Source organism: Lissotriton helveticus, chromosome 2_1, assembly GCF_964261635.1.
Source record: "Lissotriton helveticus chromosome 2_1, aLisHel1.1, whole genome shotgun sequence".
Lineage (NCBI taxonomy): Eukaryota > Metazoa > Chordata > Amphibia > Caudata > Salamandridae > Lissotriton > Lissotriton helveticus.
The window spans coordinates 2,040,223,860-2,040,236,683 of record NC_136059.1 but is presented as its reverse complement, the minus strand read 5'-3'; the positions used below and the strand labels follow the sequence as shown (position 1 = coordinate 2,040,236,683).

The 12,824-nt window shown below is 43.2% G+C and overlaps 1 protein-coding gene across 1 annotated transcript in view; it reads left to right on the top strand.

Moving 5' to 3' along the window:
* The window catches only part of FSTL5 (follistatin like 5), a 2,936,723-nt gene that overhangs the window by 1,992,528 nt on the left and 931,371 nt on the right, over positions 1-12,824 (top strand). Inside the window, exon 8 of the mRNA XM_078677005.1 lies at positions 5,195-5,315. Coding sequence (XP_078533131.1) covers positions 5,195-5,315 — 121 coding nt within the window. The remainder of the gene's footprint in view (positions 1-5,194; positions 5,316-12,824) is intronic.

Below are 12,824 nucleotides of genomic sequence, written 5' to 3'. Positions count from 1 at the left end.
CTACTCAATCGCGTTGTGCAGGAAAAGGCATGGTGGCCAACACGAAGTAATACATCACAGGTTGAACAGCATCTCACTTGGTAGGCTGAGGCATGGGGTCCCCGGGGCAGAAAAGGGCTCAGGAGGGGTGACGACTGCCCCCCACTCAAAAAAGGACTGGCTATGGGGATGGGGTACCCAGGGTGAAAATAGGCCTAGTGATGTGGTCCTCAGGGTGAAAATATGCCTAGTGAAGGGGACCATGTTGCCCCCCTCCCCTAATAAACAAAAAAAATGAAAAAAGTAAGACCGGCAATGTCCTGGAGGCCCATCCTCCTTTCTGCATCGCTCTGCAAATAAGCCCGCTAGTACACTACTTGTTGTGGGATGAAGTCCCATTGGATGCTGAGGGTCCTTGGGGGCCAACTACCACTCCTGTTTCCTCCAGTATGTTCCACACAGTGGGATTGCTAAGAGGTCATCAGAGGCCTTGCCCCCTTTCTCCACCACTCTGCAGATGCACCTCCTGGCACACTTCTAGTTGGGAGATGAAATACCCTTGGATGATGAGGGCCCTTGGGGGCCAAGAACCCTTCCTGTTACCTCCATTAAGTCCCAGGCAGCGGGATTGCTGAGAGGTCTTTGGAGGCCACATCCCCTTTCTCAACCCCTCTCTGCAAACAGTCTCCTGGCACACTAATAGTTGGGGGAATAAAGTCCACTTTTCTACTGAGGGTCCTTCGGGATCAACTACCCGTGCTGTTACCACTAGTTAGTTCTACACAGTGGGATTGATGAGTGGTCATCAGAGTCCATGCCCCCTTTCTCCACAACTCTGCAAATGGAACTCCGGTTGCACTACCGGTTGAGGTATGAAATCATTTTTGATGCTGATGGTCTTTGGGGACCAAAAACCCCTCCTGTTACCTCCAGTAAGTCTCACACAGCTGGATTGCTGTGAGCTGATCGGAGCCCCACCCGCTTTATCAAACACTGCAAACGCACCTCCAGGTGCACTATTGGTTGGGGGATGAAATTCCCTTGGATGCTGAGGGTCTTTAGGGGCCAAGGACCCCTCCTGTTACCTACAGTAAGTCTCACACAACACAATTGCTGAAAGTTGGCCTGAGTTTATCAGAGGCCATGCCTCCTTCCTCCACCACCCTGTAAATGGACCTCCTGGTGCACTACCGGTTGGGGAATAAATCCCTTATGAGGCTCAGTGTCTTTGGGGGCCTAGAACCCCTCCTCTTACCTCCAGTAAGTCTCACACAGCAAGATTGCTGTGAGCTGATCAGAAGCTCACCCCCTTTCTCCACCGCTCTGCAAATGCACCTCCTGGCCAACTAGTAGTGTGCACCTCCTGGCACACTACTAGTTGGGGGATGAAGACCTGGTTGATGCTGAGGGCATTTGGGGCACAAAAAGCACTCCTTTTATCTCCACTAAGTCCAACACAGCAAAATCCATCCATACCACATATCTATATGATTCCAAAAGTTCACAAGCATCCCACTCATCCTCCGTGTAGGCCCATCGTGTCGACCATCAATTCCATTCATGAGCCAGTTGGAAAATATTTGGACAAACATTTACAACCCATAGTTGAAACCATGTCAACATACATTAAGGATACCACCAACTTCCTGAATATACTTGAAGAAAATGCAGCATAGTATACTGATGAAATGATCATGTGCACCATCGATATAAAATCATTATACACATCAATACCACATAACCTTGGTATAGAAGCAGTGGCATCATTTCTAATGTTGACTGACATGGATGAAGATTTCAAACCTTTTCTGATGGAATTATTACATTTCACCGTCCACCACAGTTATTTCAGCTGGAACAAAGAATTTTGTATTCAATCATCTGGAACTTCGATGGGCAATTGCGCGGCTCTCGCGTATGCAAATATATTCATGTACCGTTTTGATCTAGACAACATCCTTGCCAATCATGAATGGACAAAAAATCTTCTATTGTACAAAAGGTACATTGACGATATTTTCGTACTGTGGAGAGGAAACGAACTTGAACTAACTACAGCAATCTCAAAGTTAAATTAAGTAAACGAAAAAATTGAATTCACTCACACCATAAGCAAAAACAGCATAACATTCCTCGACGTTATTATACACCATACCAAAGGGAAATTGGAAACCAGCGTTTATACAAAAACCACAGATCGAAACAATCTCTTGCATTTTCAAAGTTTTCACCAACCTTCCCTTAAAAAACATCTTCCTTATTCTCAAATGTTAAGACTCAAGAGAATTTCATCCTCTGAAAATGCTTGTAAAGACAGCATCCAGACAATCACATGTAAATTTAGAGAACAAAAAATAGATCGCACCAGTTTATTGAAAACACAGGTGAAATCCAAAGAAGAACATAGAATGGCTTTCATTTCTAAATATTCCACGGAAAGTCAACAAATGAAACTAATCATTTTGAAACATTGGCCTCTATTATCATTGGAAGAGGACTTCTACGGAATATTTACCAGTCCGCCCAGATTTGCCTACCAACGCAGTAGAAACATCAAAGAATTACTCAATCAAAAGGAGGATCCAACACATCACGTTTTTAAAGGCACACTACCATGTCATAATTGCGGTAATTGCAACGCCATCATTAAAGGCACAAATGTTCAGCACCCCAGTCAAGGAACCAACATCAAGCTGAGAGTGAATGCTACATGTGACAGCCGAAATTTGATTTACATGATTAAATGTCCATGTGGACTTGCCTATGTGGGCAAGACAGAGCGCAAAATCAAAACAAGACTGACGGAGCACAAGAGTAATATTCGTACAAAAAACTGCAAATCATCCTTGGCAGCACATTGTAATACCCACAATCATAATCCCAGTCAAATCCGATTTTTGGTGTTAGAACAACCGCAAATCCTGCCAGGCAGAGATAACTCTCAACATCTCTTAAGACGCGAGAATTTTTGGATCCATCTTTTAAATACTGTTCATCCGAAAGGAATCAATGATCGGATGGATTTAAATTGTTTCTTGTAATTCTTTACTAGATTGTTTCCACTGACAAGTGACTTCAGTTTAACTCATGGACATTTGACCGCTTTTAAGAATTCTTTTTTTTCCAAGACTGTGTATTACCACTAATGTGACATGTACCGCGATTGTTGAATTTATTTTTCATATTGGTAATAATTATATTCCAAACAAATGGGCATCAAATATTTAGTATTCCCAATTCGTATTTACGCTTCCGTTTCACACTCGTATGGTTTCTTTCCTCTCTTTCCTCACACTTTTGCACACAGTATTTTTTCTATGACCACTAACGCACGCCCTTATGGCGTCACTGAATCGCGTCCCTTCAGACACCCGGAAACACTTTCGACAGGGTAGACGCTGAACGCTCTCTCAAGACATCGGGTAAGGCAAACTCCGTTTTCGTTAATCTCAGCTTTCGGTGTAAGTTTCACCGAACAGCCACACTCACTTTTTCCTTTTTCTTAAAAACAGAGCATGAAAACGGATACCGTCCGATTTTTACACTGAACCCAAAACACGTAAGTGTACGGCATTTTCACCTCGGGTATTTGAACCTATTGAGAGCACGTTGAACATCTCTATTTTTTAAACTCCTCACAGATACCACGGGGCGGATGCGCCCAATTAACCATTTTTTACTAAAGGCCTCCACGCGCTATTTTACAGATCGCAATACGGAATTTACAAGGTATTGCATTCAGTTTACCGGGCCACTTTTTGAACTTAGTTTCCGTTTCACGGTTTTATTAACTTGTGGATATGGTCACCCCGCACTTCACTTTCTTTTTCCTTTTTCGTATCGCAGACGAGAAACTTCACACAGGTTAATTAATTGTGGGTTTCTAACGCGCTAGAATCCACTCCCGAAGGAGTAACTCTGCGCTATAGACCGCTGGGGAACCCGTCCTGGCTTTCCCTGTGAGATGGTCCCTACTGGGTATCTCCAAGGTGAAACCAGGCATCCCCGGCGTATGTGGGGGGCCGTTGTGGAGATGAGGCAAGCTAATGCCCAGAGTTGCCGAGTGTGATCCCTAGTTAGAGTAGGCACCGAGGCGAGAATTATCGAGTCCGCTGACCCTGGTCCAAGACCCTGCCACGTCGGGAATTGAACCCTGGTCCCGGGCCGTCCTCTGCTCCCGGGTCTGCCGCCTCCAACCAGTGAGCCACACCACTCCAGGTTGACTCTCCCTATTACAAACTAACAGACACACCGTTTGGGATATAAGGTTCGTTATTACCATTGGTGCACACCACCTTTTCCTGAGAAATTGAGAAATGTATATATGGAAATTTCTAAAAATCCTAATGTTGTGTATATTTCCTTTGTTAGATTGTAAACCCCCTGAAGAAGGGCTTAAGGCCCGAAATGCATTGGGCAATGAATTGAAGATGAGATAATATAATGATGTGAAAACAACATCACCAAGAAAAGGATTGAAATTGAGCAGAAACTTAATAAATTTTTCTGATGCACTTACAAACAAACGATCACGGATTTATTTGAAGAACTTCCAATTTTGAGTGCGTTTGGGGACGTTGTCCATGCTTGGTACAACGCGCAATCACTGATTTCCACATCCTCTTACTCAGGAGGAGTTACCAAACAGCACCTACTTAACATTGACACTGTGTATACCATCTGATAGAATCACGAGTGCGGATGCTTCCCTCACGGGATCACAATTCATTGCCTTCTGTGATGGACATCCTCTCACTATGGTGCAGAAATGCATTATCTAGCATAGGACTAAAGATAAGCCCTTCCAATACAATTTCCTATTCACAGAACAGTTTAGAATGATCCAACAAACTGCAACAGACATGTGACACATTGTTTATTTGTGTTTGCACCTTCTTCAGGTAGGCATTGGTTTAACATGCAAAGTCCATTCTGCTTGTCTTAGTAACTTAGGCATTGTATCAGAACCTATGGGTGTTTGCCTTGATCAACCCCAGAAATGGCTTTATGGTGCATAGCGGTCCAAAGTCTTCCAGTGGTGTGAAAAGTTCACCTTTGCAGTGCACTGAATAGTAAATAACATGTGAGGCTTTGCACAGCTTTACATTGCATAGTGCAAAAACTTCATAAATCTATGCATAGGATGTCAAACATTAATGAAGCATCCAATATAACGCTGCACCAATTGAATATTTGCATTGACTTTTTTTTATAGGATTTTGGAGATGATGGGTCCTTGTATATTACGAAGGTGACCACCACTCACATGGGAAATTACACCTGCTTTGCTGATGGCTACGAAAAGCTTTACCAGACTCATATCCTTCAAGTGAATGGTAAGAAAATGCACTGTAATAAAAGTCTAATTGAAGGTTCTGTTATGTTTCCGGTAATGAGGGTATTGTTGTGTCTCTGATGTATGGAATATGGTCTTTAAAATATATTTGCATAAGAGAAAGACAAATGTATGCATGTACTCACTAGACCACAATACACAAATCTCAATTTACATGTTTAACGTAAATATTGAAACAGTTGTGTTATGTATCAGGTTTTTTTTCTTTACTTCTTTTTCTTGGCATATGGACCATGTGAATGCATGTTTTGACAATAAGCCTCTTTTAATCAAATGAATTAAAAAGTTTAATTCTACTCAAAAGTGAGCACTAACTGAGAGGGAGGAAGTATGAATTAATCCATATTTTAAATTTAAGGTTACTAATAGCCCTAACTAAATATAATTTGAAAAAGAAGTAAATCATTTGTAGATCAAGATTGGACCATGCTCCCATTGGATTTAAATGAGGGTGAGAAATAATGTTATTGGTTAAGGGGGAGGGGGTAACCCCTTTTCAAGCAACAACCACAATCTCTTACAGGGTGAATCACTAAAACCACTAAACTAACCTGTGATTAACCCTCCGGTACCTTGGCATCCAAGCTTAACTTTGAGGTAATCTGTGAAGTATTTTTGCAGCACATAAACAGTAAGGAAGGGAAAACACAACACAAGAAAAATCACCACACAAATAATGATTTGACACCAACGTGACAAACATCCAATTGATAGAACCGAAGATATGTGATTTTATAGGTTAGATAAAAAATAGTGCTTAAAAGCACTCAATAGTAACTGTAGTTATATGGTTATTTTGGACCGGGGCAAAGTCATAAGTTCAGGCCAGATGTATGACAGAACCATGCATGCTATTACTACACATGTCTTTACCATGCATCCCTTACCAAGCATATGATGTTTACCACGTAAATGTTTACAACAATAATGCCTTTACCACACATATGTTTATATATATAGGGATACATGAATGTAGTATACATATATATATTCACTGACACACCAGAGGTTATTGTGACATTATAGTTAGGCTCAAATTTTACATGCATGAAACCAGTGAATTTCAGCAGTTATAGTTACCTGAGCTAACTGTAACTTACGCCTCCACAATGCACTGCTTGTGATCTCACATATTACATCAATCATAACATGGTCAGTGAAATCACTGATGACATCTTAAATGACATCAATGATGACACCATCCGGTGACTGAAAATCTTTCGCAAATGTTTTTGAAACTTAGATTGATACTAAGCTACTGCATAAGTTAAATTACTATACCTTCTGTACTACTATGGAGTGATATTATTTCAAACACATGTCATCTGAGTGGTTGCGTGAATGTCTTTGTCCATGCGTGAGTGGTTGTATGGGTGTGTGAGTCGATGTGTAAGTGGCTGTATTGTGTGAGCGCGTATGTGAGTGTCTGTGTAGGTGAGTGAGCGGCTGCTTGAGGGGATGTTTGGTTAACTGAGTAAGTGTGTAAGTGGCTGTATTGGAGAGTGAGTGTTTGTGTAAGTGGTTGTATGGGTGAGTGAGTGATTGTGGGTGTGCTTCTCTGGATATGAAAATTGGTATATAGGTGATTGTTTGGATGTGTGAGTTGATCCATGAGTGGTTGTTGGGTGAATGTTGAGAGGCACTATGGGTGAGTGAGTGGGGTGTGAGTGGGTGAATAAGTGAATGTATGAGTAGCTGTATTGATAAGTGAGTGGGTGGGTGTGTGTCAATATATGGGTGAGTGAGTGGCAGTGTGAGTGGGTGTATCAGTAAGTGAGTGGCTTTGTGAGTAAGTGTATGTGTGATTGAGTGGGTGTGTGAGTTGCTTTCATGGATGAGTAATTGGCCATGCGATTGGTTGTGTGGGTGTGTGAGAGGTTTTGTGGGTGTGTGAATGGTTCTATAGAAGGTACTATCAGTGATATCATTTGAGATGCCATAATTGATGTCACTTATATCATAAGTGATGTAATATGTGAGGTCGGTAGCAGTGCATTGAGGGGGCATGAGTTCTAGTTAGCTCAGGTAACTATAACTGCTGAATTTCACTGGTTTTGTGCATGTAAAATCAGAGCCTAAATATCATGCCCCTGTAACCTTTTGTTTTTTCAGTGACTTTTTCAAGGTTTTTTAAAATGTTATTTCATAACTAACATCCTTGTTTTTACAGTGAATTTCCAACCCAGGCCACCCGGTCTCCAACGTTGGGGACCACAGGGAAAGTCTCAAAGCCCTCGCTGTCCTGATGACCCCCCACCTCCAGCTGGAGCTGACATAGCTCCCACAGGCAGGGAGCAGCACAAACTGCTGCTTGATGCATGTGGGAGCAACTCTTTCAGCTGTTTTCCTGCCAGCATGACAGTGGGCAGGAAAACAGATGAAAACTCCACTCAAAGCGAGCAGGAGATGTTTTCCTGCTCCTGCCTGCAGGGAGCAGAGTTTGTGTTTGCCCTCACTTGGTGGGAGCTGTCAAAGTACTTTTCAAGTGAAAGCAAACAGCTATGTCCAGTAGGTGAGTGCCACAGGACATAGGGAGCCAGTCCGGGGGTCGTCATCCCCAGGGCAAATATTGGCTAAAAGAGGGTTGTTGCACAGCCCCCTCCTTCCTTTATTTAGGGTCAGGCTTGGCGAGGTGGTCCCCAGGGCCATATATGGCCCGGGAGGGGAGGCTGCACGGCCACCCTCCTCCTTCAAATTTAATTTGTGGCCATTGGAGGTGTTAGACCCTGAGGCCCTAAAGGTGTGGGCCCCCTCCAATCTTTTTATGAAGCCCCAGGGAAGTGGTGGTCCCAGGGGCACATAAAAGCCTCCGGCAGGGGCCCACCAGCCCCCCTTCCGTTAAAATTACATTGTCCTGCCCAGAGCAAGTGGTGGTCTCTAGGGCCAATATTGGCCATGGGAAGGGGTACCACGTGTGTTTCCCTCCCCATTCTATATATATATATTTTTTTTATATTTTGCTGCAAATTCGAGAATCTTTAAGATTTTGCAGCAAAAAGAAATAAAATCCTTTGCTGCCCTGGTGGGTTGCCTGGGGGACCCCAGCACCTGTGCTGGTGGATCAGCCTATTCCTATCTGCCCCTTCTCCTGTTTTTTAAATTTTCTGAGGGTTCGGCTGAAGTGGATGGGTGAGTTAGTGCTTGTTTGAGTAGGTGTATGAGTTAGTGAGTGGGTATGTAAGTGGTTGTATTGTACCCTAACTGTCTGCGTGTGGCTGTATAGGTGAGTGTGTGGACAATGAGAGTGCTTGTATAGATGTGTAAGTATGTAAGTGATTATATGGGTGAGTAGATGGGTGTGTGAGTAGCTACATGGGTGACTGAGTAGGTCTGTTACTAGTTGTGTGGGTGAATGGGAGGATGTGTGAGTAGTTGTATGGGTATGCGATTGGGTGTGTGAGGGTTGTATGGAAATGTGAATAGGTATGTGAGCAGCTGTATGGTTGTGTGAGTCGTTTTATGAGTGTGTGAGTGGGTGTGTGGTGGATGTGGGCATGTGTGCATGTGTGAATGGATCTGTGAATAGTTCTTTGGTTGATATCATCAGTGATGTTACTGACTATGTCGTGAGTGATGTAATAGTGAGGTCATAAGCTGGGCATTGCCAGGGAGTAAGTAATAGTTCACTCAGATAAATATAACTGCTGGATTTCTATTGTTTTATACAAGTGAAATGAGAGCCTAACTATAACATCCCTGTAACCTTAGGCTTTTGTCAGTGAAGTTCAAAGGTTGTCTTAATTTTATTTCCTATCTGTAACCTGTAACCTTTCAGAGTGGGTGTGTGATAGGCTGTATAGGTTGGTGAATGGGTGTGTGCGTGGCTATATAGGTTGGTGAGTGGGTGTGCGAGTGGCTGTATATGTCAGTGACTGGGTGTGTGAGTGATTGCAAGAAAAGTGCATCTCTATTTGGCAGTGGCTTGCACCCTGTCCAAGTGGGGACCATTCCTTTTAGTCAGAGTAAGGGAGTTACACACCCAATATGACTCCTGCTCACCCCCTTAGTATCTAAGCATGAGCAGTCAGGCTTATCTCAAAGGCAATGTTCATAAACACACAATAACACAGTGAAAATGCTATAAATGTATTCCATCCATTTCAGTAAATATCCTATCTTTATCTGAACCAAATAGGATCAAATGACAAAAATCCAACCTACACACATCACAATTAACCCGGGCATATTTCGCGTAGTAGCGCTACGCTTAGCTACGCGAAGTGCACTTCACACTACGCGAGCTACGCTTAGCTACGCGAACTGCGTAGTGCACTGTGCAAAATGCTGTTCACACTGATTGCACAGTGCCGGATGCTTGTCCGCACTGTGCAATCAGTGCAAACCGCATCTTGCTCAGTGCAAGCTATCGTTTTCTGCCGCTCTAGTAGATTTCTACTCGAGCGGCAGCTTTCTCAACGCAGAATGGTAGTTTCTCATCGTGAGTGTTCGCGAGCATACGTGACCACTCTCAATGAGAAACCTGACCTCCCCGTGTTGAGAATCTCACTGGGAGGTTTATCAACTCTTCAGCAGCATCATGGTGATGCATTGATTTTTCAACTGCATGGAAGGCTTGCAGCAGCAAAAACAGATGCTGAAGACCGGTGCATGGATTTTCTTCCTTCCTTGCAGCATATGCCACCTCCAGGGACCCAGAAGTAGAATTTGCACCACTTGGCAGGCCAAAACTCCCAGCAAAGGAGTTCAGGGGCTGCAGATGAAGTCTTGATGACCTTGAGACTTTCAACAGGTGGTAATCACACACTAGCCCTTGGAAAAACGTCATAAGCAGGATACAAACACAAAGCCCAGTACTTCTCCAAGACATAAACAACAAGCAGTAGGCCAGTATAGCACAGAAACAAGCAGAGTGGCAGTTTCCCTCATACTGTTTCACCAGCTGTTCTTCTTGGAAGAATATCCTCTTAGTCCAGAAGTGTTCTAACAATTTGAGGTTATAGGTCCATTACTTATACCACTTTTGGCCTTTGAAATAGGCATACTACCAATGATAGTCTTTGTAGTGTATAAATCCTGCCTTGCGTTGCCCTGGCTCCAGGCACTGTACAGGGGGGTAGAGACATCATTGTGAGAGGACAGATACAGCCCTATTCAGATATCAGTGACATTCCTTAAACCACTCCTTCTCAGGATGTTGATTCCCCAGACGGGCAGCAGCACAGGAAGGTAAAGCAAGAAAATGCCCACTTTCTAAAGGTGGACAGCAAAAGTACTTCAACCAAAGTGCACTCCTTCCCTTTCGTGTAATCCTTGTTATCGTGCGTATTCTTGAATTGTGTGAAAATCGTTCTAAGTTACCCGTCCCAGGTCACTTTTTTGAAAGTGAAAACACAAAGGCACGTGACTGACGTGCCGAACTCATGCACTGCTTTGAGTGGGACCTTTTCCCATTTACGATACATCGTTTTATCCGTATTTCATCAAAACTTTAACATTGTAATCGCTGAAATATTCCATCTTATTTAGTAGATACCACGGAGACAGCGAAATTCCTTCAAGAAGTTTATTTAACATTTTCAAATGCTCTTGCTTTCCAATCCAGGCTTTAGACAACAGCACGTGTGATTGAATAAACTTAAACGTCGACCCTGTTGATATAACCCAATGCATTTCGAGCCATAGGCTCTTCATCAGGGGTTCCTGCAAAATATAACAAGAACAGCTGTACCAATTTCTCAAAACAAAAAAAGCTATTTCAACAACAAACAAAATGTACTCCACCCTGCTAACCTCCCACCCCCGAAATAACATGCAAACTATTCACTCACAATCGTCGTGCTACCCCCCACTAAGGCCTACAACTAATACCAACCCCATTTTTATCTCAAACTTAACCCCAAATGAAAGAAAACTCCCTAATGTCTGCCCATTATTTACCAGTCTGTGCTTTTGAAACGAACAATATCCTCCTCTCTGACTCTCCCTCAAACTACTCTCGCATTCACCCTCCCAAACGAACCGTTATGAACAATGCTCCTCCCACTCACGTGCCCTAAATCATCCTAAACTACCCAACCACACAAAACACTCTCGCCTCACTCAAAAAACTACAACGCCCATAATGCACTATCCTAACCTAAAACAAAATCATACTGCCACATCAAGCCTCCCATACCCAAATCTCAATAGTAACCCATTAAACCATCGACAACAACACATCCTCACATGTACCTTCCTACCCCTCGCCTCTGCCATCACATCTCCCTCTCCACCTCGACTCACTACGCTACGCACAAATCACATTCACCACTTATCATACGTACCAATGCTCCTTAGTTTGCATGACAAGTGTTCACACCATTATGTAACTCAAAAACCTGCCTAAATAACCATGCTAATTCCGATCAGTGGAACAACAAATAAATGACAAAAATGTAAAAGCATTAAATAAACACTGTGGCAAAACAATTCTAGTACAACAGTCTAGTGTATCCATGTGTGTAATATCCATGCGTTATCTGGGCTCTCTTTGATGTTAAATTTTCTTTCTTTCTAAAAGTAGCATTTTCAAACACACAGTTTGAAAACTTCCTTCACAGAAAGATGTGTTTTTAAATCCTCAGTTCAGGGAACCCAAATTCCAAATTTCAATCTCTTCCCAATTGAAAGTTATACTTGTAAGATTTTACAAGGTAGCTCCAAAGATAACCTATTGGAGAGATAGTCTTTGCAATAGTGAAAAATTAAATTCGCAGTATTTCACTATCAGGGTAAAGCACACCAATACATGTCCCACCTTTCACATACACTGCACCCTGACCATGAAGCTATCTTGGGCCTATCCTAGGGGTGGCTTACATGTAGAAAAAGGAAAGGTTTGTTTCGGGCAAGTGGGTGCACTTGCCAGGACATCATGGCAGTTTAAAACTGCATTTGTAGACACTGCAATAGTAGGCCTGAAACAGGTTTACAGGGCTACTGCTGTGGGTGGCACAACCAGTGCTGCAGGCCCACTAGTAGCTTTTTTTCCCGGCCCTGGGCACACAGTGCACTTTACTAGAGACTTACTAGTAAATCAAATATGCCAATCATGGATAACCAATCATAATCATAACTTATACATGGAGCGCTTGCCCTTTAGCACTGAGAAGCAGTGATAAAGTGCCCATAGTACAAATACCAGCAAAAACAAAGCCCAGCATACAGTCTAACCTACAGGAGGTAGAAGCCATAACGACAAGGGAAACTATGCTAATGATGCCTCGTCTAACAGTGATTATGTGGATGTGTGAGTGGGTGTGTGAGTAGATGTGTGGGTCTGTGAGTGGGTTTGTGAGTGGCTGAATGGGTTTGTGAGTGGGCGTGAGAAGCTGTGTGGGTGTGTGAGTGAGTTTGTGAGCGGTTGTATGGGTCTGTGAGTCAGTGTACGAGTGGCTGTATGGTTCTGTACCTTGGGTGGAGAAGTGAAGAAATGGGCAAGGACTCCAGTAAGCTCTCAGCCATCCCACAGTTTGGGACTCCCTGGTGG